At 41.8% G+C, this 26,415-nt stretch overlaps 2 protein-coding genes across 3 annotated transcripts in view; one reads left to right on the plus strand and one right to left on the minus strand.

Annotated features, from left to right (window-relative positions):
* Positions 1-26,415, minus strand: part of sh2d3c (SH2 domain containing 3C) — a 118,857-nt gene that overhangs the window by 91,420 nt on the left and 1,022 nt on the right. The window contains exons 2-3 of one of the 2 annotated variants that reach the window (XM_033048853.1): positions 20,290-20,394; positions 11,300-11,377 (exon numbers count right to left, since the gene is read on the minus strand). In XM_033048853.1, coding sequence (XP_032904744.1) covers positions 11,300-11,377; positions 20,290-20,332 — 121 coding nt within the window. In that variant the 5' untranslated portion in view covers positions 20,333-20,394. Of the gene's footprint in view, positions 1-11,299; positions 11,629-20,289; positions 20,395-26,415 lie in introns of those variants that run through there. The other variant, XM_033048854.1, reaches the window with a different exon arrangement.
* Positions 6,690-26,415, plus strand: part of cdk9 (cyclin dependent kinase 9) — a 51,174-nt gene continuing 31,448 nt past the window's right edge. The window contains exon 1 of the mRNA XM_033048860.1: positions 6,690-6,708. The gene's annotated coding sequence lies outside the window, so the exon portion shown is untranslated. The remainder of the gene's footprint in view (positions 6,709-26,415) is intronic.

Consider the following 26,415-nt stretch of genomic DNA (forward strand, 5'->3'; position numbering starts at 1 on the left):
AGTTAGTAAGACACATTTTGCCATGTACAAAGCCATGCTGACTGTCCCCAACTAATCCATTCTCCGTGTCATAGAACAATACAACACAAGAAAAGACCCTTTGGCCCAAAATGTCTGTGCTGAACATGATGCCCAAACAATATCTTATCAACCTGAACATAATCCATATCCCCCCATTCCCTGCATATCCATGTGCCTCAGAAGCTTCATAACATATCTGCCTCAGCTACCAACCCTGACAGCACATTCATCACACTCGCCAGGCACTCTGTATAACATTACTTGCCCCAACACATCTCCTTTAAACTTTGCCCCTCTCAGTTTAAAGCTATGTCCTCCAGTATTTGTTTTTTTTTTCCATCCTGAGAAAAAGGTACTGACTGTCCACTCTATCTCTGCCTCTCATCACTTTATATACTGGGGTCAGGTCTCCCTGCGACTTCTGGAGTTCCAGAGAAAACTATCCATGTCTGTCCAACCTCTCCCAGTGGCTAGTACCCTCTTATCCAGGCAGCATTCTGGTAAACCTCCTCTCTACCCGTTCCAAAGCCTCCACATCTTTACTGTAATGGAGCGACCAGAACTGCAAGCAATATTCCAAATATAGCCCAACAAACGTCTGATAAAGCTGCATCATGACCCTTATACTCAATGCCTCAACCAATGAAGCCAAGCATATTATATGCCTTCTTTAACACTCTATCTACTTGAGTTGCCACTTTCAAGGAGTTAATTGGCCTCTGTAAATGGCCCTGAGTGTGTCGTTGAGTGATAGAGCCTGGGGGAGTTGATGGAATGTAGGTAGACTGTAGGATTAATGGAGGATTAGTGTCAATGGATATTTGGTCAGTAGGGACTTGCTGATGAAGGGCCTGTTTCCATGCTGTATCTCTCTATGACTCTTGGACCACAGGCCACTGTAACAATCAATTCTTTAGTGGATAAAAAATGGTAACCTTCATTTAAATAGAGTTTTAATGTAGTAAAATCATCTCAAGGTACTTTGCAGTGCCATTAGTAGGTATCAGATTGCCTTATTATGAGACAATAGCACTGTTGACCCAAAGCATGGTCAAAGTGGTAAATTTTAAGCAGTATCTTACTAAGGGGAGGAGGTGCATAATACCAAAGCTCATATCCAGACAGCTAAAGACATAGTCACAGAACACAGAAACGTGCCTCTGGTCTAACTTATCCACGCTGACCCATGATGCTCCATCTAAGCAAATCCCTTGGCCCACGTTTGGCCCATGTCCTGCTAAAATGTTTCTTTGCATGTACCCATTCTATGCACTCCAGCTCTTGATACCAATAATGGAGGAATTTTAAATCTGGCATGCACAGGAAGCCAAAACTGGGGATCTGAAAGACGTAGAAATTTATCAAAGCTTTCAAAAATTGCAATGCTATATGTAAAATGCAAATCCAGGGAAAACACAGTACAGGTACATGGTAAATCTCCGAGCCTCAGTGTGATGGTGTAACTGCCTTTGATGGAATGGAATGTGTAGGATCTGCAGACAGGGAGTTAGTGAAATTTCCAGTTGGAAATATCTGTGAACTTCCTCTCCAACTCCAAACAAACGAAGTCACTCGTCAAGTAATAAAACTCTGCATTCTTGATATGAAAGAAAGGTTGTGGATTACTTTGCCTAATACAAATGTAAACTATTTACAATACCATTCTAAGTTTTTTAAAGAGCTTGCTCTGAACACAAACCCCTCCTCAAATTTCAGAATCCTGACACAATCCATCTTTATCTCATTACACAGGGAGAAAACAAAACATTCCAAGTAGATATCTCTGATCCACAGAGACACCATAGATGTTGATCTGCACCATCCACATGAGCCAACGTAATGGCATCCCTTCAAAAGCCACTGAGCATGTCCCCTTCACCTCGAACATACACATGGGGGAGGAGGAAGTGAAGTGCAAACGTTATAGCCATTAATTACAGTAAGCACCCGATCGACTCTCAATCCGTCTTCCAAAGACCACCTTCCGAAGAAAGCTGCCCGAGGATGTAGTTGAGGCAGATACAATAACGATATATAAAAGACATCTGGGCAGGTGCATCGGAAATGTTTAGAGTGATAGGAACCTAATGTGGGTATATGAGGCAAGGTGGGGTATCTCAGTTGGCTTGGGCTGAAGGGCCTGTTTCCAAGTTGTATGATTCTGAATCCTGTAAACTAATATTTCCGCCAGACAATAGATTTTCTAGCACCCAATCTTTTCTTCAAAGGGGGTGGCTTCTGAAGGTTTACACCCATTTCAGAGGACAAATGCCATTTGGTTTCAGAGCACAACCAAAAGATACCTTCAATAGCATCACCTCAGTGTTACTCTGGAGCATCAGTCTAAAGTGTGTGATTGAACACTGATTTGAATAACTTGAGACATCAGTCATAGAGCTGGATAGCACATGAACAAGCCCTTCAGTTCCATATCTGTGCTGACCAAATTGGCCTATTCGGCTAGTCCCATTTGCCTGCATTTGTCCCAGATCCCTCTGTGCCTTCCTATTCTTGTATGCCAAAATGTCTTAGAAGTCATAATTATATCCACATGTAATAAAGATTTATCCTATCGTACATCGATAGCTTATTTTAGCAGTTTATTCCAGATATGAACTATCCTTTGAGTGAAAATGTTGCTGCTGAGGTTCCTATTAAATCACTCCTCTCTCATCTTAAGCCTTTGCCCTCTAGTTGTAGAATCCTCTATCCATTTGAAATGTGTTATGTTGCACAATAAAGTAACTTGAAGAGCTGATACTCACAATTCTGGCGAATTGAGTTCATCCCTAGCCACAGATGCTGCCTATGTAGTGTATGCACATTTGCTGTGTGTTTAAAGAAGATCCTGATCTAAAACATCGCCTATCCATGTTCTCTAGAAATGCTGCCTGACTTGCTGAGTTACTCCAGCACTTTGTCTTTTTTTCTCTCTGTGATCACATGTTGTTTTACTACTGTTTTCCCCACATCCCAAAGAATCTACCATTATGAATTCTCCATGGGTGGCAGTATCTGTGAGGAGTTAAGGGGAATGTAGAGAGAATAAAATGGGTTAAGTGTAAATGGGGGCTGTATGTTCAGCATTAATTCGATGAGCTGAAGGACCTGTGTCCATGCTCTTTCAAATAGCAGCAGAGAATATTTTAATAATAAGGGCTGGGATGAAGGAAAGCCACAGAATTGTAGTTGTGTGCAAGAACTCGAAGGAAACGTATCTCTCGGGTTTGTCAGGCTACACGTTCTGATACTGAACTGACTTATGGGGCTGTCCCACTGTACGAGCTAATTCAAGAGCTCTCCCGAGTTTAAAAAAAAATCAAACTCGTGGAAGCACGTAGAATGTACGTAGCGGGTACGTCGGAGCTCGGGAAGACTCGTGAAGATTTTTCAACATGTTGAAAAATGTCCACGAGAGCCCTGAGTACCTACGAGCGGCTATTACCGTAATTCTCCGAGTTCGAATCAGGGGAAACTCAGGAGAAATCTTGAATTAGCTCGTACAGTGGGACAGCCCCATTAAGCTCTTACAAAAACTACGCATATATAATTATAAACTAAAATATTGTGGTTTTAATCAGTTGGTCCAGAAATATTTAGATCTATTAAGCAAATGTTACAATTTTTCATTCTTGCCTTTGAAGATATTGCACATTCAAGGTGTGATAGAGTAAAAGGGACTACTACTGAAAACATCTTGCTTGTAATGAAAACTCCATCCTTCTATTTTCCTCCTTGAGTTATCAACAAAAAAGTTCCGTACAAGGGAAAGTACAATAAAAGCCTCGAGTCCTGAAAATTACCAAATTATAATTTTGAAGTTGTACTTTCCATATGCATCAGTACATTGTTCCCTTTGGCTGATTTGGACAAGCAGTTGGGAGCAGGACAGGCAAAGCAGGAGATTCTCCTCTCAGACGGCTCATCCCTGCCCTCTTTGAGCTGTCGCCAAGACAACAACGCCATTGTTGTGTGGGAATGTTGGTGCAATGGACTGTGTGAAGAAAATAATTATTTCATTCAAAGGACAACAAAACACTAAAGCTAAAAAAATGCATAATTAGATCCTTTGATGACTTGTGGGGTCAAAGAAGGAAAACCAGAGTTAGTTAGATTGTGTGGAGCTGGCTGACTTTGGTTGGGGCTTTGCAGTGGAAGTCAGTATCATACTTCAAGGGGAAAAATGGCCACCCAGGGTTCTAGTTTCAGACTGCCATCTGAACCATGTATATGGGCTAGTCAGAGAGAAGAGGATTGGTCTGGTTTAAGATGTGCTTGCGCATGACGAATATGAGTCTCTGGAGTTAGAGCTCCAGGAATTATGACCATTGAGGATTAGAAATAAAAAGAACAAAAACTAGTAGATTCATTTATTGCTGCTATTGTGAACAGCATTCTTGTTGTCCAAAACCAGATGTCTTCCCATAGGGAAGGGCAGAATTAGAGTGTGCCATTTCCCCAATTTGCTGGCATGAGAGAATTCAGACACATGAAGATTTAAGCGGCCTTTTCACGGGGCGACTTGACGCAAGAGTTAACCAGAGTTTAACATCGTGGGAACCTCGTGCGATAACAGTACGGCATTCGTGGACCACCGTGGACCACCGTAGCGCTAACGGCAGGTAATCGTGTATCTTGGTCACTCGGGAGAAAATTCAAGAAAGTTTGAATTTCTCCAAGAGTGACTTGTACACTTGTGGTTGAGCATTGCAACATTATATGGACGTAGTGGCCAGTGCGATATCCGTAATAACTCTTGCGGGTACCGTGGGAACTCCTGCGAACGGTGAACCCGGAAGCTGGACAGAGGGGACAGAAGGTGAGTAAAAATTGTCTTCTGTGGGATTGAATTTAAAAAATAAATAAAAATAAAGATTTGCATCCGCATATGGACATCAACTTATTCATGAGTTATGTTAATGAGATTCAAGAAAATAACTATAATCTTTAAAAGGGACTTTAAAAGGGACTTTACTGAAAGGTTACGCATTTTTATGGTCCGTGAGAAATTTTTCACATGTACTTCTTTGAGAGATACAGGTCGGAGTCCTCACCGACTAGCGATCGATGCCTTTCCGAAGCAGGGTCCGGAACGCTACCAATCAATGTTCTCCAGAGACCCGTGTAAGGAGTGAACTGCACATGCTGGTTTAAACCGAAGACAGACACAAAAAGCTGGAGTAACTCAGTGAGTCAAGCAGCATCTCTGGAGAAAAATAGCTGATGTTTCGGGACGAGACACATCTTCAGACTCAATTCCGATTAGGCTGTCTGAAGAAGGGTTCCGATTCGAATCGCCACCTATTATTTTTCTCCAGAGATGCTGCCTGACCCGCTGACTTACTCCAGCTTTTTATGTTTTTCTTCCCAGATCTGACTTACCTGCTGAGTTACACCAACATTTTGTGTCCTTCTGTGCGTATTAACCAGCATTAACCAGCGTCTGCAGTTCCTTTAGACATTACCTAACTTCAGATTTTAGAGATATAGCGCGTGGGAACTCCTGCGAACGGTAAACCCGGAAGCTGGACAGAGGGGACAGAAGGTGAGTAAAAAAGGTGGTCTCAATATCGACAAGGGAACATGTGTCCTTCGAGGACGTCCCACCTAATTATCATTGTTGGATAATCTTTTTAACAGGAACACTTGCAGAGATGGCTCCCAGAAAATCTCAAAGAAAGGGGGTAAAGCGTGTCAGAGATGTTTTTGCCATGTTGCTCTATTCAGTTTCTATATTGTTTCAGTTTCTATATCTATATTGTTGCTCTATTCAGTTTCCCAGGGGGTCGGGACGGGACTGGAGTTGGGAGGGAAAGGTGGGGGAGTCGAGGGAGAGGAGGGGGAGACAGATGGGGGTGTCTTCATTTACTGGCGGCGGGTGTCTGTCACTGAAACAGGCAGGTGAGATTTCACATCCACCTTGTGTGTGCCTCTCTCTCTCTCTCCCTCCCTCCCTCTTACACAGGCTGAGAGACTCTGCCTCTGTGAGTGTACGTCTCTTTCTCCCCCTCTCCCACACACAGTAAGACCGAGGTACTGTGCTCAGTCCATCTGTGTCTCCCACATACACAGTAAAACATGTCTCCAAATGAGCCAATTCAACCAAGGGAGGATATTTATAGTGTGTGAAAAAAAAAGTTACATCATTTGTGTCACGTGTAGTTCACGATGTTCATTCAAGATTTAACGCGAAAGCTCGGGAGACGGACAAGTCACTCGCACAAATAACAGAAATGCCGAGTACCGTGGGAACTCTTTATCTACCCCCCGTTATATCGTGCGAGACTCGTGCTGGACCACGACCACTTCACTCTGGTGACATCTTGCGTCAACTCGCCCCATGAAAAAGCCCCATAAGGGGGAGAGCGTGGTTGGAAGATCATCCATAATCTTACTGAATGATGCAGTAAGATCAAGTGGACACACGCCCTGTTCCAACTCTTTCTTTCCTAGTGTTCAGATTCCTGCCATCTCCACCCATGGATCAGCAAGTATCAGCAAGATGCTTTATAACTGCCTTTCACATCTTTGAGGCTGCAATTGGACAATTGTGCTACATTGGCTGCTCTGAACTGGGTCAGCAGTAGCGTTGCTGATGCTTGCCAACACAGGAAAGCCAGCTTCAATAAGGGGGAAAAAACACAGCCAACTCAAATAGTTCCACAACCAAGGCCTTGACTGAATAAGGTAAATTCCATTTTTATTACACTGTTGGAAAATATTTCCAAAATGTGTTTGGAGATCACATTTCACAACGTGGCTTGTTATTCCTTGCAAACTAAATATGAAGGCTTTGCATGTTTTATCTGAGAATGTGCGAACACACTTAGGGGATCATTTGACATCATACAAACCAGGCGATGTTAGTGCGGCCACATTATCTGCTTTTGTTTCCAAGGAAATGGATATCAGGGGATGGTGACTTTTCATTTCACACAGTTCAAAATGGCCTCTGGAGGGTGCAAATACAAAATGATCTCATCCTAAGCTAAACTGGAAACAAACCACCAGTGTGATGTTCACACTGTTGGTGTGAAAATTTATCCACCAACTTCAAGACAAGGAAATAACAGGTGCACTCCCCATGATTTTCCAGCTCTTAAAAAGCTGACATTTGATAATTTAGTAAGCCTATCAGTGCAGAATCTTATTGGATGTTCTGATCTGACACACGAGGCATTTCCCTTAGGTGAAGCTCTCTCTTCGTGACTCCCAGGATTTGGAGATTCCTTTCTGTTCTAACCTTCTCTAGCTTTCTTGTACAAATCTACCAATGATTTTCTGGCAATTGGTCAGACCTTTAATTCGAACAAAATTATAATTCCTCGAAATTCCTTCTGGATGTCCCCCGGAAAATGTGGTGCCTAGGCCGAGTGGGGAAGGCCAATCTTGACCTCATCGGGACATCCACGCCGATCGGTGGGTCGATTTTGCCCCCTGCAGCCGGGGCTCTGGAACTCCAACCGAACTGGTGCCGACAGATCCATTCCGGTAGACAGGTTCTGCGGCCGATCGGCGGGTCGAATCTGGGCCCTGCGGCTGGAACTCTGGCCTGGCCAGAGCCGGCAGATCCGTTCCCATAGCCGACTTCCGAGGCCATCTTCCGAGACCATTGGGTTAGGACCCTTCTTCAAACCCATCTGTAATGTAACCCATCTTTGCACCCTCTTAGGGCATAGGTAGGATGCCATGTGTGGTTTGGCATACAATTCTGGTTTTAAATTTAAGGAAAGGTATAAATGGAGGTAAAGTATAAGGTTCACTGTTGATTCCTAAGATGAAGAGATAATATATAAAACTTTTTGGAGAATGAAAAGTGATGTTCTCTTTATGGTAGTGTCTGGAATTAAGGGCATTGTTTAAGAATAGTATGTCACCATTTTCTGATGGAAATGTCGAAAATGTCTTCTCTCGGAGTGTCATGAAACCAAGACAGGGTTGGTGAATTGTGAATTGCACATTGAGAAAGAATCAAACTGAATGTAACATTTTATGCATAATGAATATTAGATCCAAACATTTGTTAAGCAGTTCAATGAAAAGCTGACAATCGAACTGGAAACCACCAAAAGGCCAAGCAATCTACCTTGCATAGGTTGCCAATAAAATTTGCAGTAGGTTGGTATAGTATTGACATTCTGTCCCAGACGCTGCAGGCTTAGTATTGATTTTCTCTACCACCTGTGGTCTATTTCTTCATAATTATGTTTATTAGAATTCAGTTTATTCTAATCGTTGGTGCAATTCACCATTCTGCTTTATCCACCACTATTGTAGGGCGGATTGGATTACTGTAGCATTAGTATAACTGAGTTGTTGATGGTCAGCGCGGACTTGAAGGGCCCACTACCATCTCTGTGACTCCATGGCTGTAAATATACAGTTTGCAGAACTCACACTGTTGCACAACAAATAATTCAACAGAATTTAATGTCTGAAGAAGGGTCTTGACCCGAAACATCACCTATTCCTTTTCTCTAGAGGTGCTGTCTGGCCCGCTGAGCTACTCCAACTTTTTGGGTCAATGTAGAATTTAGTGTTAGTTGGCCCCAAACATTAATTATCAACCTTGAGGAATGTGGCTTTAAAATTAAATGATCATAGATAGCGACATGGTGAAGCTGATAGTAATCATTTTTCCAATGGAGCTGTGGATTAAAATTCCAGGTGGGTCATGGATAGGAAGATAAAATGGCAATCCAACTATCAATGAAGAAACCAGGCCGAGGCTATTTAGGTTTTACCGCATATTAATGAGGCATGGGGATGGGTGGGCGGGGGGGAGACAGGGGGAATTTCATGGCTGAATGTCAATGCCTTTAGACATTTTGCTACATTAAATGATTTATGTAAATGCCAGTTCGTGTTTGTGTCAGCTTGAATTATCTCATAGAAACATAGAAACATAGAAAATAGGTGCAGGAGTAGGCCATTCGGCCCTTCTAGCCAGCACTGCCATTCATTGCGATCATGGCTGATCGTCCCCAATCAATAACCCGTGCCTGCCTTCCCCCCATATCCCTTGATTCCACTAGCCCCTAGAGCTCTATCTAACTCTCTCTTAAATCCATCCAGTGATTTGGCCTCCACTGCCCTCTGTGGCAGAGAATTCCACAAATTCACAACTCTCTGGGTGAAAACATTTTTTTCTCACCTCAGTCTTAAATGGCCTCCCCTTTATTCTAAGACTGTGGACCCGGGATCTCCTGGGAAGAGTTGAGGAGAAGGTGAGAAGAGTACAATGGGATTAGTGTTGGATCATTATTTGGAATGTTTTCTCTTGTGAAGAAACAGAAGAAGGCTATTTAGCTCATCAGGCCCATGTCAACTCTCTATGTAGCACACTCATCAGTCGCTCTCCCTACCTCTTGTTAACCAACAAGTTAGTTTCTCTAATTTATCCATCAACATCCCTGTAGTTCATTTGCCACTTTAACTACACAAAGGGATGATTTACAGAAGCCAATTAACTTACTGGCACATAGGGTCATAGCACATGAAATAGACCCTTCAGCTCAACTGAAATGTTCCATGTAAACTAATCTTATTTTCCCACATTTAGCCCATATCCCTCTAAACCTTTCCTATCCTTGTACCTGTCCCAATCTAGTTGTTGTCACTAGTTGTTGTTGTGACTTGATATAATTAGAATCATGACAAGAATATTTCCTCTGATCGGGTAAAATAACTTGAGTGCTGTTATTGTACCAGCCTTCGCTACTTCCTCTGGCAGTTTGTTCCATATTCCCACCATTCTCAGTGTGGAAAAAAGTTGCCCCTCAGATTCATATTAAACCTTTCCCCTCTCACCTTAAACCTAAGCCCTCTGGTTCTTGATTACCATATTCTGGGAAAAAGACGCTGTTCATTCACTGTATCTATTCCCCTCATGATTTTATACACCTCTAAAGATCATCCCTCAGCCTTCTGCGCTCCAAGGAATAAAATCCTAGCCTGCCCAATCTCACCCTATAGCTCATCCTCTCAAGTTGAGAGGATCTCCTCTACATTTTCCCACTGTTGGGATATGGAGGAATTGGAAAGAACATGCAAACTCTACACCAACAGCACCTTGGGTTAGGGAATTGAGCCTTGGTCTTTGGCGCTGTGAATTAGTAGCATTAATTGCTATGCTACCATGCTGCCCATTCTTTTCTTTAAGGTGCTTCCTGGTGATGGAAGTACAATTGTAGCGAATTTAAAGGCCCAGTCTACATTGCAGTGCTAGCCCCAGAAGGAGGAATTGGTTACTCTGAAGAAAGCACTCAACTATACCCAAAAGTACTTCTCAATATGATTGTAATCCCTCTGCAGCTTACACCGAGGATGAAGCAGGTAGGTTATATCTTCCCAAGTCTTTCCTGATACAAGATTCAGAAACAGGCTCAGTTTTTAACAATTTTTAAACCACATTTTAATCCCTGTAAAAGCCCCCTTCATATATGCACCAAATTATCAACTAATAACATCAAAAATGACGTGAAGCCCATACATTTACAATGACTAAACCACAAACGTAAACACCATTTTAAAGTTATCTTTGGAAATTTTATTTCATCATATCAAAGATCGTTCATCTTACAACTACATTTAAGAGACGGGAACTGAGTTCCCTTTTCAGGAGGACTGTTGCCAAATTGTTCAGCGATGTAATGGATTGTTTTTCAAACAGCACATTTTAAAAAAGTGGACGACTCCTAAAATATAACTACCTCCCTCACATACCCATCATTCTAACTCTCATGTACACAGAAAGAAGAGGTACTGTTGTGTATATGCATTTACACTATTCTTATACATTTCATTCTATCTCTCTTCCTCGCACAGAGATACAACTACTTTCTCCGACACATACATATCATTAACATTCTCTCTCTCTCACACACACACTTCTCTTATGCATACGCAAATCCCAACATTACAACTCTCATTTGCTCTCTCTCTCTCTCTCTCTCTCTCTCTCTCTCTATCTCTCTCTCTCTCTCTCTCTCTCTCTCTCTCTCTCTCTCTCTCTCTCTCTCTCTCTCTCTCTCTCTCTCTCTCTCTCTCTCCCCCTCTCTCTCTCTCTCTCTCTCTCTCACACACGCACACAGTAGATAATGGTATAAAAAAATCAGCTTGAAGAATAAATACAGGGGCACGAAACACAGTCAACTTCAGTTAAATATCTTTCTCTTTAAACTCTCTCACAGTTAACTGTTGAACTCAAGCATGGGACATTTATCTGCACAAATTTGCCTTTCTCAGCTTGAAGGTAAAATTAATAGTTGTGACTTACTCAGTTTCTTCAGACTCATGTTGGCTCCTGTTAGAGGTTTTCTCTCATTTGGAAAGGCAGTGAAGAACGGCTGATGTACTGTTGTGATGAAAAAAGAAACACTCTTCTGTGCCAGCCAGAGACGTTCACACTTTTACAACAGCCCCATCACATTTACAGCAGCTCCCCTTCTGCGTATCGCATTGAATCACTTCCTGAGAGCTGTCAAGTTTCTTGGCTGACTTCAAGAATGACAAGGTCACTCTTTGCTTCTCAGAGTATCTTTAATATAACATTTACTGACTCTTTTCTGAACCCTGAGTTTCATCGCTTACTTAGAGTGTGTCATCTGTCTTTCCTATATGAATGCAGTTAGCTGTTAATGGCTTGTCTCTGACAGTTAGCCAAGACATCTGATTTCATTAAATTCCTCTGAGGAGTTTCCCTTTAACCCATTGACGGCTGAGGGTTGCGTTTTATTTATTTTTACGCTTGTCAAGATAAAGAGATAATAATCTGTTTAACTCAGTTAACCATGGCAAGAATTTGCTCTGGTCACAGCATCGTTAACACTGTAACCTGATAGAAAGAGTTTTGCTCTTACTGTTGCAACTTTGTGACATTGTATTCAAGACAAGAATATTTACTCTGGCCATTGTATAGTAGTGGTATTAACAATCTCTCACACCAGCGAGATTTGCTGTGGTCACTGTGCTTTAGTGACACAGCAAATGTAACAAGATTTGCTCTTGTTGCCGTGTACCTTAGAGGCATCATAAACATGCCAGAGAGATTTGTTTTTGTCCTCTGTTTCGTAGTTTCACCATTCATCACACCAGAAAGATTTGCCCTGTTCACTGCACATTAATGACATTGTAAAACTGATGGGAAGATTTGCCCTGTTTGCTGTGTCCAGATACACACTGGGAAGATTTGTATTGCGGGCTGTGCATTAGCCGCATTGTAAATATACCACAAGGTTATGGTGTGTTCACTTTGACAAAAGATTTGTTAGTGGCAGTGTTAACCTTTGGGAAGATTTCCCCTGATTGCTCTGCATTTTAGTGGCAAAATAAACAAGCAAGGAAGATTTGTCCCGGCCACGATATCTGTCTGAAGAAGGGTCCCATATTCGGCGCATATTCTTTTCCTCCACCTGTACCTTTCATCACAGGACCTCCAACCAGCCCGTGCTATGCTCCCGAACCCAAGCTCCCATACTGATTGGAAAATGTAGACTCTGTTATTCCAATTGGATAATTCCAAACTGTTAGTTTTATGTGAATTCAAGAATAGAGAGATCTGAATCTTTGGAGAGCAGCAGGACAGGTTACCAAAGCAGTTAATAAAGCATAAAGGATCTTAGGCATTATAAATAGACGCTCAGAGTGCAAATGCATGGAAGGTCTGCTGAATCCCCAAGTACATATTATTTCATCCCCAGCTGGAGCGTGGTGCCCCATCGCGGAGACCACAATGGAAAGGATTTAAAGGAGATTCACTTCAGTGGTTTCAGAATTAACAGTGTGGATGGCAAAACCTGGGAAGCTGGAAATATGCTCCTTGGAGCAAAGAGGGCGAAGAAGAGGGGTCTCGACCCAAGACATTTGCACCCATTCCTTCTCTCCAGAGACGCTGCCTATCCTGCTGAGTTACTCCAGCATTTTGTGTCTATCTTGGGACATTTGATAACCTATTTAAAGTCAATGAAGTGTTCACATAAAATGAAGGGAAGTTGGGCGAGGTCACAGTGGAAAACCAGAAAAAGCAGTAACTTTTCACAATTGACAAGGGTTGTGCAAATATATGTCAGAGATATCTTCTGCGGGGAACTGGAAACTTTTAGAATTGTTGCACAATGGTAAGTGGTCAAATGGTCTGTGGATCCTGTGCTATAACTCCTGGTAAATCACTTGCATTTGAGCCATTCCATATCAAGGAAGATAAATTGTAGGGTCCGAGCAGAAGGGTGTAATTAAATTGATCTTTGAAAGAGCCGGCATAAGCTCAATGAGCCAAATCCCCTGCCTCTGCACTACCCAGTGCTTTGTTGTGATATAATTTCAAGGAGTTAAACAAAATTTCCAAATTTTTAGTATTTCACTTTACTTTTTAGTTATTCGTTTATGAAGCTGGAAGTTGATTAGACCCAGGGTTAAAATAGAAGACAGGGGCATATTGATGAGAGAAAAAGCCTTACCAGCACCTTTTTGTTTACTAAAAAAGCACTGGCTATTCTAATCTGTGATTTAAATAATATTTTTGCGTTAAAAAATTAATGTCATGTTCTCATGACCACCTGGCATTCTAATAGAAATTATTGAATAAGACATTGTACCTTGGGGTCTGATAGAACGTGTTTGAAAGTATTGGGCCTGCTGCGTGTGTGCTTCAAGTGGATGTGTACGGCTAAGAGTCAGCAGTCCATTTTCTCGTTGGTCACCATCAGTGTTATTCTTTAAACTTTTGTTGCAATTAAGCCATTAAATAGAAGAGTTAAGAAATTGGAGGTGAGAAGACCATGCAGTCCTTGGAGCCTGCTCCTCCATTCAATATGGAAACAGTGAACACTTTGTTTGTCATCTTCCAAATTCTATAGATTATGGAATGTCTACTGCAGATTGGAGTAAATGTGACCTCAAAAAAGATGAATGAGGGAAGCTAGGAAACTGCAGACCAGTGAGCTTAACATCAGCAGGAGGGAAAATGCAGGATGTAACAAAAGGACATTGTGAAAACATCAACAGAATTAGACAAAGTCAACATGATTTATAAAATGAAAATACATTTTAATGAACTTTCTGGTGTTTTTTTGAGGATGTAACTGGTAGAATAGATAAGGCTGAATCAGTGGATGTGGTACATTTGTTTTTTCAGTATATTTTTGTTAGTCTTATGTAAAAAATGAATGTGAAAATTTTAAACGTGGAATTGGGGGTAGTGTACTGTTATGGATGGAAAATTATTATCAAACGGGGAACAGGAAGGGATTAAAGTCAGATAACATAGAACTAGGGTTTGGGTGATAGATGGTCGGCATGGACTAGGTAAGCCAAGGTGGGTCAAAGGGCCTGTTTCTCTAAACTTTAACCTAAAGTGTTCACTATTTCTGTGGAATGTGAAACCCTGGGGATTCAGTAGCTAGCTGTCAGTCTTATTAATTTCTCCACCACTATTTTTTACCAATATTAATTTCCTTTAATCATCCTTTAAGCACCTTGAGTATTAGAAAGGCACTATATAAATCCCATCCATTATTATTATTATCCTTTTCATTAGACTCTTGATTCCACATTTTTGTGAAGTTATTTAGGTCCTTTTATGTAAAGATACTTCTGTGAATTCATCTCCCACACATTGTTAGTTTATGACACCAATCCCAACCAGTTATCTAAAGAATGGTTATTTAATTAAACCTATGTATTTTCTGGGTTGCTTTCCACACCCTGATACTCTGACGGAGCATCACAAGTGTAACTCAACAAATCTAAAGGCGTTTACATCAAGAACAATCAAAACGTGGTTTAGTAACAGCAAGGACTGCAGATTTCTGTGAATAATGTGTGAGAGAGTGTGTGTGTGTGAAAGTAGTTTGGTTTCGATCTGTGCACTCCACCCAGATTATGGGAAGCAGTTCTGCTTTGAGCCCATATTGTGAACGGATAGTAGCACATGAAACCACACTCTGCCAGTACTGACCTAACCCCAGCAGTTAGTTGTGGGAGTGGTTCTGTTGTTTTATCATTGGTTTTATCTCATCTCCAAGAAACAGAGTCAAGAGTATTTAATTGTCAAATGTACCAGCAACAGAACAGTGACATTCTTATTTGCTGCAGGTTTACAGGCCCATCATTAATGCAAAACAAACAAATAAATATACAATAATCAATAATGCAATAAATTAATAATCAATATTACTAGATAACCAGACTATAATAATTGAATACCGAAGTCTGTAGTGCGATCAAAACAAAGTCCATAGTAGATCATAGTTGGAGTTAGCGGTTAGTGTCAAAACAAAATGGTGCCTCATTACTACAAGAATGTATAGTGTTTATCGTTGTGTGCAGTAAACGTAAGAACTGTTGCATTACGATTGTGGCAACCTAAGGAGCACAATATGTGGCTCATCATTGCACCAGCTTCCGTTAAGATCGGCCTGTCTCAATAAACAGATGTTTCCTCCACCTCCAATCTACGTGCATTAATCTGATACCACAACACAGTACAAGAGAAATTAAACATACTAAAGTGTGGAGGATTGATAATATTGTTCATTCCTTCACGGTCTTGCCTGTTTACACACTGTGCCTCAGTTCTTCATTTATATTCTATTCTGTTCAGGTGCAGCTTTTAACAAAGCTAAGTGTTTTGCTATGTTACAGTAAATCACCAGGCTATATGCAATAATCAACTGAAAGGAACCGTGAGTTACTAGCAAATAACATTGCAGGCAGGTGGGACTAAGGGAAAAAAGTTGTTCGGCACGGACTTGTAGGGCCGAGATGGCCTGTTTCCGTGCTGTAATTGTTATATGGTTATATGGTTATAAGAATTGACATTGAGATCCTTGTGATAAGATAGAATAAGTGGAAAGGGTGTTGGAGTAGGGTAATGAGACTGGTGCTAACTCTGTCCCATCTATAGCTGGCTGCCAAGCAGGGGCTGATTTTTCAAACTGTTCCCCTTTGGACCTAGATGGTAGGGTAGGAGCAGAAAAGGATTCCAAAAAGGGTCCTGTTACACCAAACATTTTGCTGAGGTGCAAATGTGGTTTTGTGCAGACACAAGACTGCAGATACTGGAAACTGGAGCAACAAACAATCAGCTGGAGGAGCTTGTTCAAAAGGGAACTGCAGATGCTGGAATATCGAAGGTACACAAAATTGCTGGGGAAACTCAGCGGGTGCAGCAGCATCTATGGAGCGAAGGAAATAGGCGACGTTTCGGGCCGAAACCCTTCTTCAGACCTTGGCAAGTTGAGCGGCATCTCTGCAAGGAAATAGGTTTATGTGGGGAGTCAGGACTACAATATCTCATTGTTACATTGGGAAGGCTGCGCAGAACTAGTCAATAAAACCCCAGAGACTGCAGGGACCACAAGAGACATGTAGCAAAGAAGATCCTGTTCCGGTGAACCGCAATACATTCTGCTGCCAGTGGAGACCTCCCTTCCTCATTTTGCATTTACCCATTCTCCTCCAGCCCCACAAGGCTCTGGTTATTTGTGCTCCTCCATTTCTGGCCTCCTCCACTCTCCCAGTTTTAATCACTACACCACTGGCAGCTCTGTCTTCAACTCCAGATCTCCTAAACTCTGGAATTTCCTCCTGAAGGCAGCCAGAAGTGCCAGGTTGATGAACAATTTCAGTTTCTTCCTGAGATCGCCACCATAATAAAAGCCAGTCAGCAGGACCTCCTGGTCCAATGGCAGGTTACACAACAAAGTTTGAGCTTCAGCAGAGTTTTGAACTACGACATGATTTATCCATGATCACATGCAGAAGGCCAGGGATATATGATTCGAACAAACGTTGATGATTTATAGCACGGTTCCCTGATGAATCTGCTCCCTAAACTTATTCACAATCGACCCCTCTCCTACATTAGTGAAGTTCATTAACAAACCAAACTGAATAAAATCTTTCCATGAGTTAGGGTACTGACCATTTCACCTCTATCCCATTGGAGCTTGTCTATGGGACTGATGTGCTGCAATGCTGAGAACAATATTCTGCACAGCTGATCCTGACTACACCTGCCTGCAATGATAGTGCATTTTGCTCTATCTATTGTACTTGAGTTTGACGATTTTATTTATGTGTGGTATTATCTGATCAGATTGGATAGTGTGCAAAACAAAGCTTTTCACTGTACCTCGGTACAAAGGACAAAGATAAACCTCAATCTAAAAGGGTGAGGGATTGGGAATGCAGTTAACTCCCTACTAACTGCCCCTGCTCTTACTTGCTCCCTGCACTTACTGCTACCTCGGCCAAGAAAGTTTAACGCAGTACCAATTGGAAATTGGACCCATTGGCCCATCTGCGATATTTGCATCAGAAATACATGCAGTGGTGCATTTAAAAGCCCTCATCATTGCCAGGTTCTCTTTTTTAAACAATGATATTGCATGGTACACTGGTTGTGAGCAGATGGCAAGGCCCAGTTAAAGGCTCTGTGTTTCATTGCAGAAGTTGGCCAGTTTGTAAAAGAACGACGCCCTGTGGCTGGACTTAATCAAGAACATGTGAACATCTAAATGCTGCAGAAACAAAGGGAAGAGGGGTAGGAAAGAATGAGCTCTCTCCACCAGTACGACAGGTCTATGCGCTTTCTTCAGCTCTCTGCTTTATTAGCCTGAGAAATGTGTCCTGAAAGATGTTGCTGAAAATCATGCTATTTCTTAAAAGGGATCTCTGTTACTGCAGTAAGGCATTACATTACATAGGTAAAACAATTGCAATTAAATGACATTGTAAACTCTCGCTCGATCTTTACACTACACCCCTCCCACACTCGCTCTCTGTAATTAGGTCCACGGGTGAGAAAATGTCCATCTTCCAATGTTTTGTTCCCTTCTAACGAAACTGAGATAGATTCCACAAGTGCTGGCTCTCCTCCAGTGGTGTTGCAACAAATGCTGGTTGGCCATAAGGGAAGGGTGGTCAGTACAGATTCCACTGATGTGCACCAGCACTCACTTTATAGCAGGCAGTCACTGGAGGGTGGTCAATATTGGAATCCTCTCGCTTGTCCTGGAAGCTGCCTGTAATCTTGCTTTGCCATAGCAGACAAGGAGGCTTTTGACCCTTTGGGGAGCAAACCTAATATTTCTCTCCACGTCTGTAACTTCTCCCTCACACATACTCAGCCACACTCTTTACTTTTCTGTGCCATAACCTCAATTGTGACCAGACAACTATCTGTGCACAGCAGCTAAACCTGACACTCTGCTAGTCTGTGTGGCTCATCACGTCATTCACCAATTATAGGTTGGCTATTTTGTGACACTTTCACAAGCTGGAGGGTTGGAAAAATGACAAATTGTAATATTGTTTCTTTATTATTGAAAATTAGAATGGAGAATTAAAATAAATCTCACAAGTGAAGCAGAGCAAAGCATTGTTTGGCCATCGTTTTAGTTTAGGTTATTATTGTCATGATACACACCAGTAAAGGGTGGCGCGGCGGCACAGCTGCTGCCTCACAGCGCCAGAGACCTGGGTTTGATCCTGACTACAGGTGCTGTCTATGCGGAGTTTGTACATGCTCCCTGTGACCACAATGGTTTTCTCCGGGTGCTCCGGTTTCCTCCCACATTCCAAAGACGTTTGTAGGTTAATTGGCTTCTGTAAATTCATATTGTACAAGACATGGAAATAATATATGGTAATCAGTGGTTGCGTGGACTTGATGGGCCGAAGGGCAGTTTCCAACGCTGTATCTCAAAACTCTAAACTATATCCTCTTCTGAAACGACACACACAGATTTGTATGACTGCAGAAACCAAATTTCGTTTGAACTTCATGTGAGGTTCAAATGACAAATAAACGGTATTGTATTGTATTGTATTGTATTGTCATGTTACTCTGAGCTCGAGTAATACTGAGGGAGCGCTACTGAGGGAGAGCTGCTACTGTTTAAGTAAATCTTTTGTTTGGGGCCCTCACATGTATGTTGAAAACAGCAAGCTCTTCCTTGAGAAAATATCAGGATAATTCTGCAGGGTTTGACTATCATTGATGTTTCAATTGCAGTACCTATAGTATACAACATGGACATTAGCTGTACATAGGAGCTTAATATGTTAAAACTGCCTGCTTTCCTTGTCCATTGAATGTGATTTACAAGCAACCAGTGATCAGTGGTCATAGTGCATGAAAATTTGATACTGTGTTATGAAATTCCAAAGTTACTTTTGTCCTTTAAGAAAAGAGTAAGGGAGGTGGAGAACTGAAAATGAGTTTCACCAAGGCAGGAAAAAAAGTGCTATAGCATCTGTTCTCTTCTATCATTTTCAATTTAAATTTGACACACTTTTGACTCATGAGTTAATTTATGTCTTAATTAAATAAGCCAGGATTAAATATCAGCTGTCTCCTTGCTTAGTTTAGTACTTGCCTCCACGCACCACCCCCACTTCCAACATCCCTACACTAACCCATTCCCTTGTTTCTTCATCTCTGATCCAGTAGCGGGAGTGCAACCCATGTGAAAACTTGCACTTGATTCAAGTTGCATATACCCTTTGAATCTTCACAAAGGCTGTTGCATCAACGCTCACAGTGCTGGAGTAACTCAGCGAGTCAGGCAGCTTCTCTGGAAAACATGGAAAGCTGACTTCTTCAGACTCAGTAACCTGCTTACAAGGCTGTTTATAATTGTCATTGAAGCGATTTATGGGTCACTTCTGATCTAGGAAGGCCTGGGATTCAATTGTGAACCAGACATGATTCTTCTTTACCATGCTGTGGAATAATACTATTTCCAATATTACCAATATTCTGAATATTACTCCCTTTTTTACTATTTTTTTACAAATATATGTGCACTTGTAATACTTTGTCACTCATGGATGTCGGATGACCTTCAGATTGTGTCTCATTAGTTTGTCATTGTCCATTAGTTTGTCATTGTCCATTAGTTAGTCATGAATTAGTTAGTTATGAAAAAAGCACAATCTACGTCCCACAAATGGGTTAAACTTACTGTTCTTTAATTGGGATTTAAATCCAACTTATACTGTCTACATTAAGTTTAAGAAGGAACTGTAGATGCTGGAAAATCGAAGGTAGACAAAAATGCTGGAGAAACTCAGCGGGTGAGGCAGTGTAGCTCCATAGATGCTGCCTCACCCGCTGAGTTTCTCCAGCATTTTTGTCTACCTGTCTACATTAATCAATTTATTGAACTGTCAATACAGTTGGCCTCATTATCAGCAGCTTGTGTTGTTTAAATACATTAAATTCTCCGTCATCTCGATTCTCAGTCCCTGTCACTTGCTTACCTCTATATTTGTCACGCCTGGGATAAATTTGGATGCTGGACATAGTTGAGAGATGTTGACTGATTTTCAATTGTCAAAACTTTAGAAATTGGCGACACCGATCGTCTGTGAAGGGAACAAACAATGTGAAGAAGCTTGCATTAGATCATTATAAAATGTCATCAGCAGCGGCAATCCCCAACTCAGGAAAGAAACAATGCTGTCATAATAAAAAGGCCTGCACAGTTGTAAAATGCATGGGCTTTTATCAGAGTGTTAGTTATTAAGTTTCAACTGTAATACAAAATATGAAAAATACGTTAAGCATAATGGATCGGCAAGCTATCAGGTGCAGGGAAGAGCTCAGATCAGATGGATTTTCATATAATGGAAGTAAATGGGAGTTCATCGGAATTCTACAAAGTGAATATGGGCCATCTACCATTGCTCGCTTTGCTTGAGTCTTCTGGAATATGTCAACAAAACTGGCCAGACTTCACCCTTTGTTTTTCGCTGAACTTGTCACCTTCCCTTGTCACCAACTTTGTGGCCCTGTGATCTGTGGCTACAAAGAACTAATAGTTTACGTCGATCACTCCCCTTTCTTTCCATCTGTAGTGGAATCTGGAAGGAATAAGTAGCAAGACTGAATAATGGTGTTGGCTTAGGCATTTTGTGCAAAGCCAGGAGAGGAACAGGTGCCTACAACCTGGGTCCCTGTCATTGGACACATAATGTAAGATTGAGATCAAGAAACTGCAGATGCTGGAATCTTGAGTAATATACGAAGTGCTGGAGGAACTCAGCGGGTCATGCAGCATCTGTGGAGGGATGAACCCTTCTTCAGACCAATTGGAGTAGAGAGGAGAAAGCTGGAAAAGTGAGGCGGGAATGGAACAAAACCGTCCAATTGATAGGTGGATACGGTTGGCGGAGGGGAGGCGGTTGATTGGCTGATGGCTGGAGTAAGTGACAAAGGCTCAAGTGAATAGGAGACAAAAGGGTATCAAATAAGAAGAGAGGAGGAGTGAAATGTAAAGCTGGAGGGGAGGGATACAAGTTTACAGGTGGCGGGTGGAGGGTATTGTAATGGTGGACGGTTGATCTTGCAATTATTTACTGGGGAACAACGAGATGTGATTCACTCTACAAAACCTAGGGGGAGAAAGAAATTATTTTACATAATGCCTTGGGAACTTCATCACAAATGGCAAGTGATACTTGCGTGCAATAGAGCCGGAAGCAAACTTCCAAATATACTGAACCCCAGGACAGCTTATGTTTATTAGGTTAATGCAAAGAAACTTCAGACATCACATGTTCAAACTGGCTGCAATTTAATGGCACAGGATTAGAATACCATGTGATCAGAACTCCAGGAATATCTCCAACCAGCTAAGAGTAAACACGAAGAGATTCAGTCCAGTTCTGGCGAACATCCATGCTGGTATTCACTGGAGGGGGACAGGATGGATCATGTGGCTATGTTTCTAGAACTCTTTATTAATAAAAAGCTGCACTTCCATTCCAAGCTCCTGATGTTTGTATTAACCATTGTATTAAATGCTATTTGAGTGCAGGTTATGAGGCGGTAAGTCTCTTGTGGCCAATGTGGAACTAAGTTAAATTGGTAACAGCTGGGATTTAAAATATAAATAAAAGGTTCTCAGAATGTGGGAAATATGGGAAGTTATGGTTTACACAAGGCTGAGGTTGTAGTGACCCGAGTGTGGGAATATCCACCCACGCAATCTCTACAGAGTGGCTTAAATGTAAAATGATCTATGTTCAGTCTGTGTAAATAATAGTTACAACACACAAACCCAACTCCCAGTCCCCGCCCCCTGACGAGTACAGGCGTAGTAGATAATACACTGAGCACGGTTACATGCAATTTATTATACAGAATTGAGGCAAACTCATTGTTGTCCCACTAGAAATACAGCTGAGATACCAAAGCTGGTGTGGTACAGAAATTTGGATGTTAATAGTTAGCCTCCATGGTATCCCATTGGATTCACATCAACAATCTGGAAATCGGGCATATGCACATTTTATGATTCTGTCCCAGCTGAAAAGCGAGAAACTTAACTAGTTCACTGATCTTACGGCACATCAGCCCCAGGTTTCAGCTTTGCAAATGATCAGCAGCTACCTGAGGTCGGTGGAGGTGAAGCCGGCGAGGTGGGAGTTGGGGAGGGAGTTGCAAGTTGGCCAGGGCCTTTGGGGTCACAGTCACCTAGAGCCCTGGAATTCCACCAGGGGTTAGGCACAGAAAGATATGGGCCAGTTGAAATTATATTCCAAAAAATAAACTTTATTCATGAAAATTATAAGGAATACAGAAACGGTGCATGGCTTTCTTTGCATTCATAGTGTCATCGGGGTGGAAGATTGCAACCTTCACATGGTCCGCCCTGTTCCGACTAATGCAATCACATCGATGTGCACAAACGGAAGATCAAATAGAAGAAGTTGTCCAACAACTTTAGGCTGTGCACGCCACATGAAAGAAGAAGAAGATAGTGTCATCCAGTTTACATGACTGAAGAAAATGGTTCCATGTTTACCAGAGTTGCTGTCTGACCTGCTGAGTTACTCCAGCATTTTGTCCTTTTGTGCATTAAGCAACAGCTCCAGTTCTTTCTTTCTATATAATCATAGTGTTGTTAGGTCTGCACATTCCATGTGCAAAGCATCCATGCCCCTCATGTGGCCAGCTTGAAAGCATTTGTCTTTCTGCGAGAAAGACCATACTCTGTCCTATAATACAGATAACAGGGCAAGACGACAGCCAGCCTGTTCCTCATTCAGAGCAGTATCAGTACTGCAGGAAGGCCTGATGGCTCTAAAGGTCCAGTGTGTACAGTCACCATGGAGCAGAGGCCATCCCTTTGTGTAAAGATATACACACTGCGTGAGAATAAGATGCCCAGTAGAGCTCTCTGACACAGCACCAACACAATCCACCTTTTCAGAATTAATTACCAAGACTACCCACTGATTGCTCAGATCAGTGAAGGCACGTCAATCCTCACAAACCAACTGAGGCCTTCAGGCCACAAAGGCCAAATTGTACAGATCTGTGAACTCAGTTCTGATCCCATGGGGGGGGAGGGGGGGGGGGGGCATGTTCCCACTGTTTTTTCTCTCCATGCAGCTCCAACAACCTCTGACTTAAATACACAAAAGAAACCACACAACCAGTTAATACTCTCCCCAGCTGTAGTTATTTATAGCAGTCAGGCATCGAATTAAAGTATTAAAGCACTGTGCTGAAAATTAGCTTAGTCAGAAATGCACGTACATTGTTTTTATTTTAAGAAAGCTTGTAGTAGGCCGTAAAAAAGGCAGCATACAGGATTAAAAGCAGGACAGGACTCCCATTTACAGTCTCTTTCACAAGTTCAAGATGTTGTTTCACATCCCTTCCCCAATACGTATTTTGAAGTGTCTTGTAACACAAAGAAACATAGGAGCCAATTTGTCCATAAATACATCCCACAAATAGCAATGTGATGACCACATTTACTATTTATGTGATACCAGTCTAGGGATAAATGCTGCCCAGAATCGCATCTGAGTTTAAATTGTTTTTGGACAAGTAAATTTATACGTTGATTCTCAAGTTTTAAAAGGGTTTTCATTTCCTCTGTTTAAATTTTATTTTGCAAGGTTCATTCCTGCACTGTTTTAATGCAGCTGTGTGCCTACCTATTTTAAACCAGTGGAATTGCAAGTAACTGCAGATGCTGGAATCTTGAGCAAAACACAGTCTTGGTGGAACACAGCAGGTCAGGCAGCATCTATGGTGGGAATGGACAGACGATGTTTTGAGTGGGGATCCTTCTTCAGACATTGATGAAATATTTTAAAACTGTAGACCAAGTTATTTTAAACAAGTGTTGCACAAATGTATGAATCAGGAAATGAAAGCCTGAGGGTCCCCTACAGACATCAAACCATAAATACTACAAACAGCGTTGTAACGGCAAGGTGGTAGCAGGTGTCCTGTATAAAGGGTTCACTCGATGCTGCTTGTAGAGGCGGGCGAGGTGGTTCAGGTACCACTTTACTGTTAGTTTTCCCAAGACTACTGCCTTGAATGCCAATAAAAGAAAGACTCCAGAGAATCTTGGAAACCTGCGGGTCAGGAGGCCATTTTGTCCACCGTCACAGTACTGGCTTGCAACTCTGCTTTTTCATGGATTCACAGAACATGACAACACAAGAAAGACCATTCAGCCCATCATGTTCATGACAGTTGGAAAAGCCTGGCCAAAACCAGTTGTGGGAGCAGGTGTATGTTCCTGCAGGCCACAGCTCATTCAGATAATATTTAAATGTAATGAAGATTTCTACCTCAAACACCTTTCCAGACAGTGTGCAGAATCCCTCTCCCCACCAAGCACTGCTTTGCCTTTACATTGCATTTATCAAAATTATTAACATATACTGCAAACAATATTTGACTGAGTGCTGCTCTGCAGAACCTCACTGGAAAGGTCATTCCTGTCCTAAAAGTGCCTTTCAACCGTTGCCTTTCTCTTCCTGCTATCGAGCCAATTTTGGATCCCATTTGCCCATTATCCTTTCAGCAGCTTGAGCTTCCACTTCCTTTTCTGGTCAAGTGTCCTGGATGAAAAGAATTCTCTTCTTCTACAAATCCTCTGCTAATGAATTAAAATCACAGACCTCTGGTTTTGAAACTCAGTCGACCAGAGGGAATAATAGCTTTTCTCCATCCCACCGACCTTGCACTTTGGAGGATCCATGATTTTACTTCTTTCATTGCCATTTAGTATCAGAATCCTTCATTATCTTTAATGGAATATCTGATCACTTTGAAGACTTTTCTTCCTGAACCGTCTTCAACTGCAAGCCCTAATCTCTGAATTTCCCTAAATTTGTTCAAAAATCCTATACTGTGAATTTCCCATGAATCTATCTTCATTCTCTTTTTAGATACTCCTCATAATGTTCTTCTACGGTCATGGTTTTGGCAAATGTCCTAGTGTCTGAGTAAGATATCTGATTTACTTTGAATACATGCGCATCACACCATCTTGTAAGCTAATATTAGATCGCCTGTAACATTTTAATTTCCAAAGACTTGCATTTCACAAACAAGATATTATATGTCTAGGTATCTCTCTTCTCGGCATTCTACTAGGATTGGGAATAACCTGGATTAAATGAAGTATATACAATGAACATATACAATGAAGTGACAACACTCACTTGAGTTCACAAACTAGTTGGATGTATGAAACTTGTTGTCACTCAACATGCTTTAAGTACTGTAATAATTCTGGGAATCTTTAGGAGTAATGTAGTTGACTTTGAAGGGCATAGTTGAAAAACAGAAATAATCCAAGTATTAGAGATTAATGTTGGAAGAAAGCATCTAAAACAAGGAAAGTTTGAAGTGAAAAGAGAAATCAGTTTTATTTTGCACAAGTTGTGCTATAAATGATCAAACCCTAATGCCCCTGTCCCACTTAGGAAACCTGAACGGAAACCTCTGGAGATTTTGCGCCCCACCCAAGGTTTCCGTGCGGTTCCCGGAGGTTGCAGGTGGTTGCCGGAGGTTGCAGGTAGTGGAAGCAGGTAGGGAGACTGACAAAAACCTCCGGGAACTGCACGGAAACCTTGGGTGGGGCGCAAAGTCTCCAGAGGTTTCCGTACAGGGTTCCAAAGTGGGACAGGGGCATAAAGGTACTGGACCAAAAGAGAATGCAGATTTAGAGATAGACACAAAATGCTGGAGTAACTGAGCAGGACAGTCAGCATCTCTGGAGAGAAGGAATGGGTGGCGTTTCGGGTCGAGACCCTGCTTCAGACCCAACCCAGAACGTCACCCATTCCTTCTCTCCAGAGACGCTGCCTGTCCCGCTGAGTTACTCCAGCATTTTGTGTCTACCTTCAATTTAAACCAGCATCTGCAGTTCTTTCCTACACATATGCAGGATTAGAGATCAGTCCAAAGGAAGTTGTTGAGCCTCATTGCCTCTCACTAACTTGAAATATTCTTATGTGATATATATATATCCGAGTAATCTTGTTCTTCAATGGTCTGACTGTTCCTTTAAGAACAGTGGGCACTGTATGGGGAAAAAACACTTCTTCATTAGATGACAGGAAGTA

This window comes from Amblyraja radiata, chromosome 32 (assembly GCF_010909765.2).
Source record: "Amblyraja radiata isolate CabotCenter1 chromosome 32, sAmbRad1.1.pri, whole genome shotgun sequence".
Lineage (NCBI taxonomy): Eukaryota > Metazoa > Chordata > Chondrichthyes > Rajiformes > Rajidae > Amblyraja > Amblyraja radiata.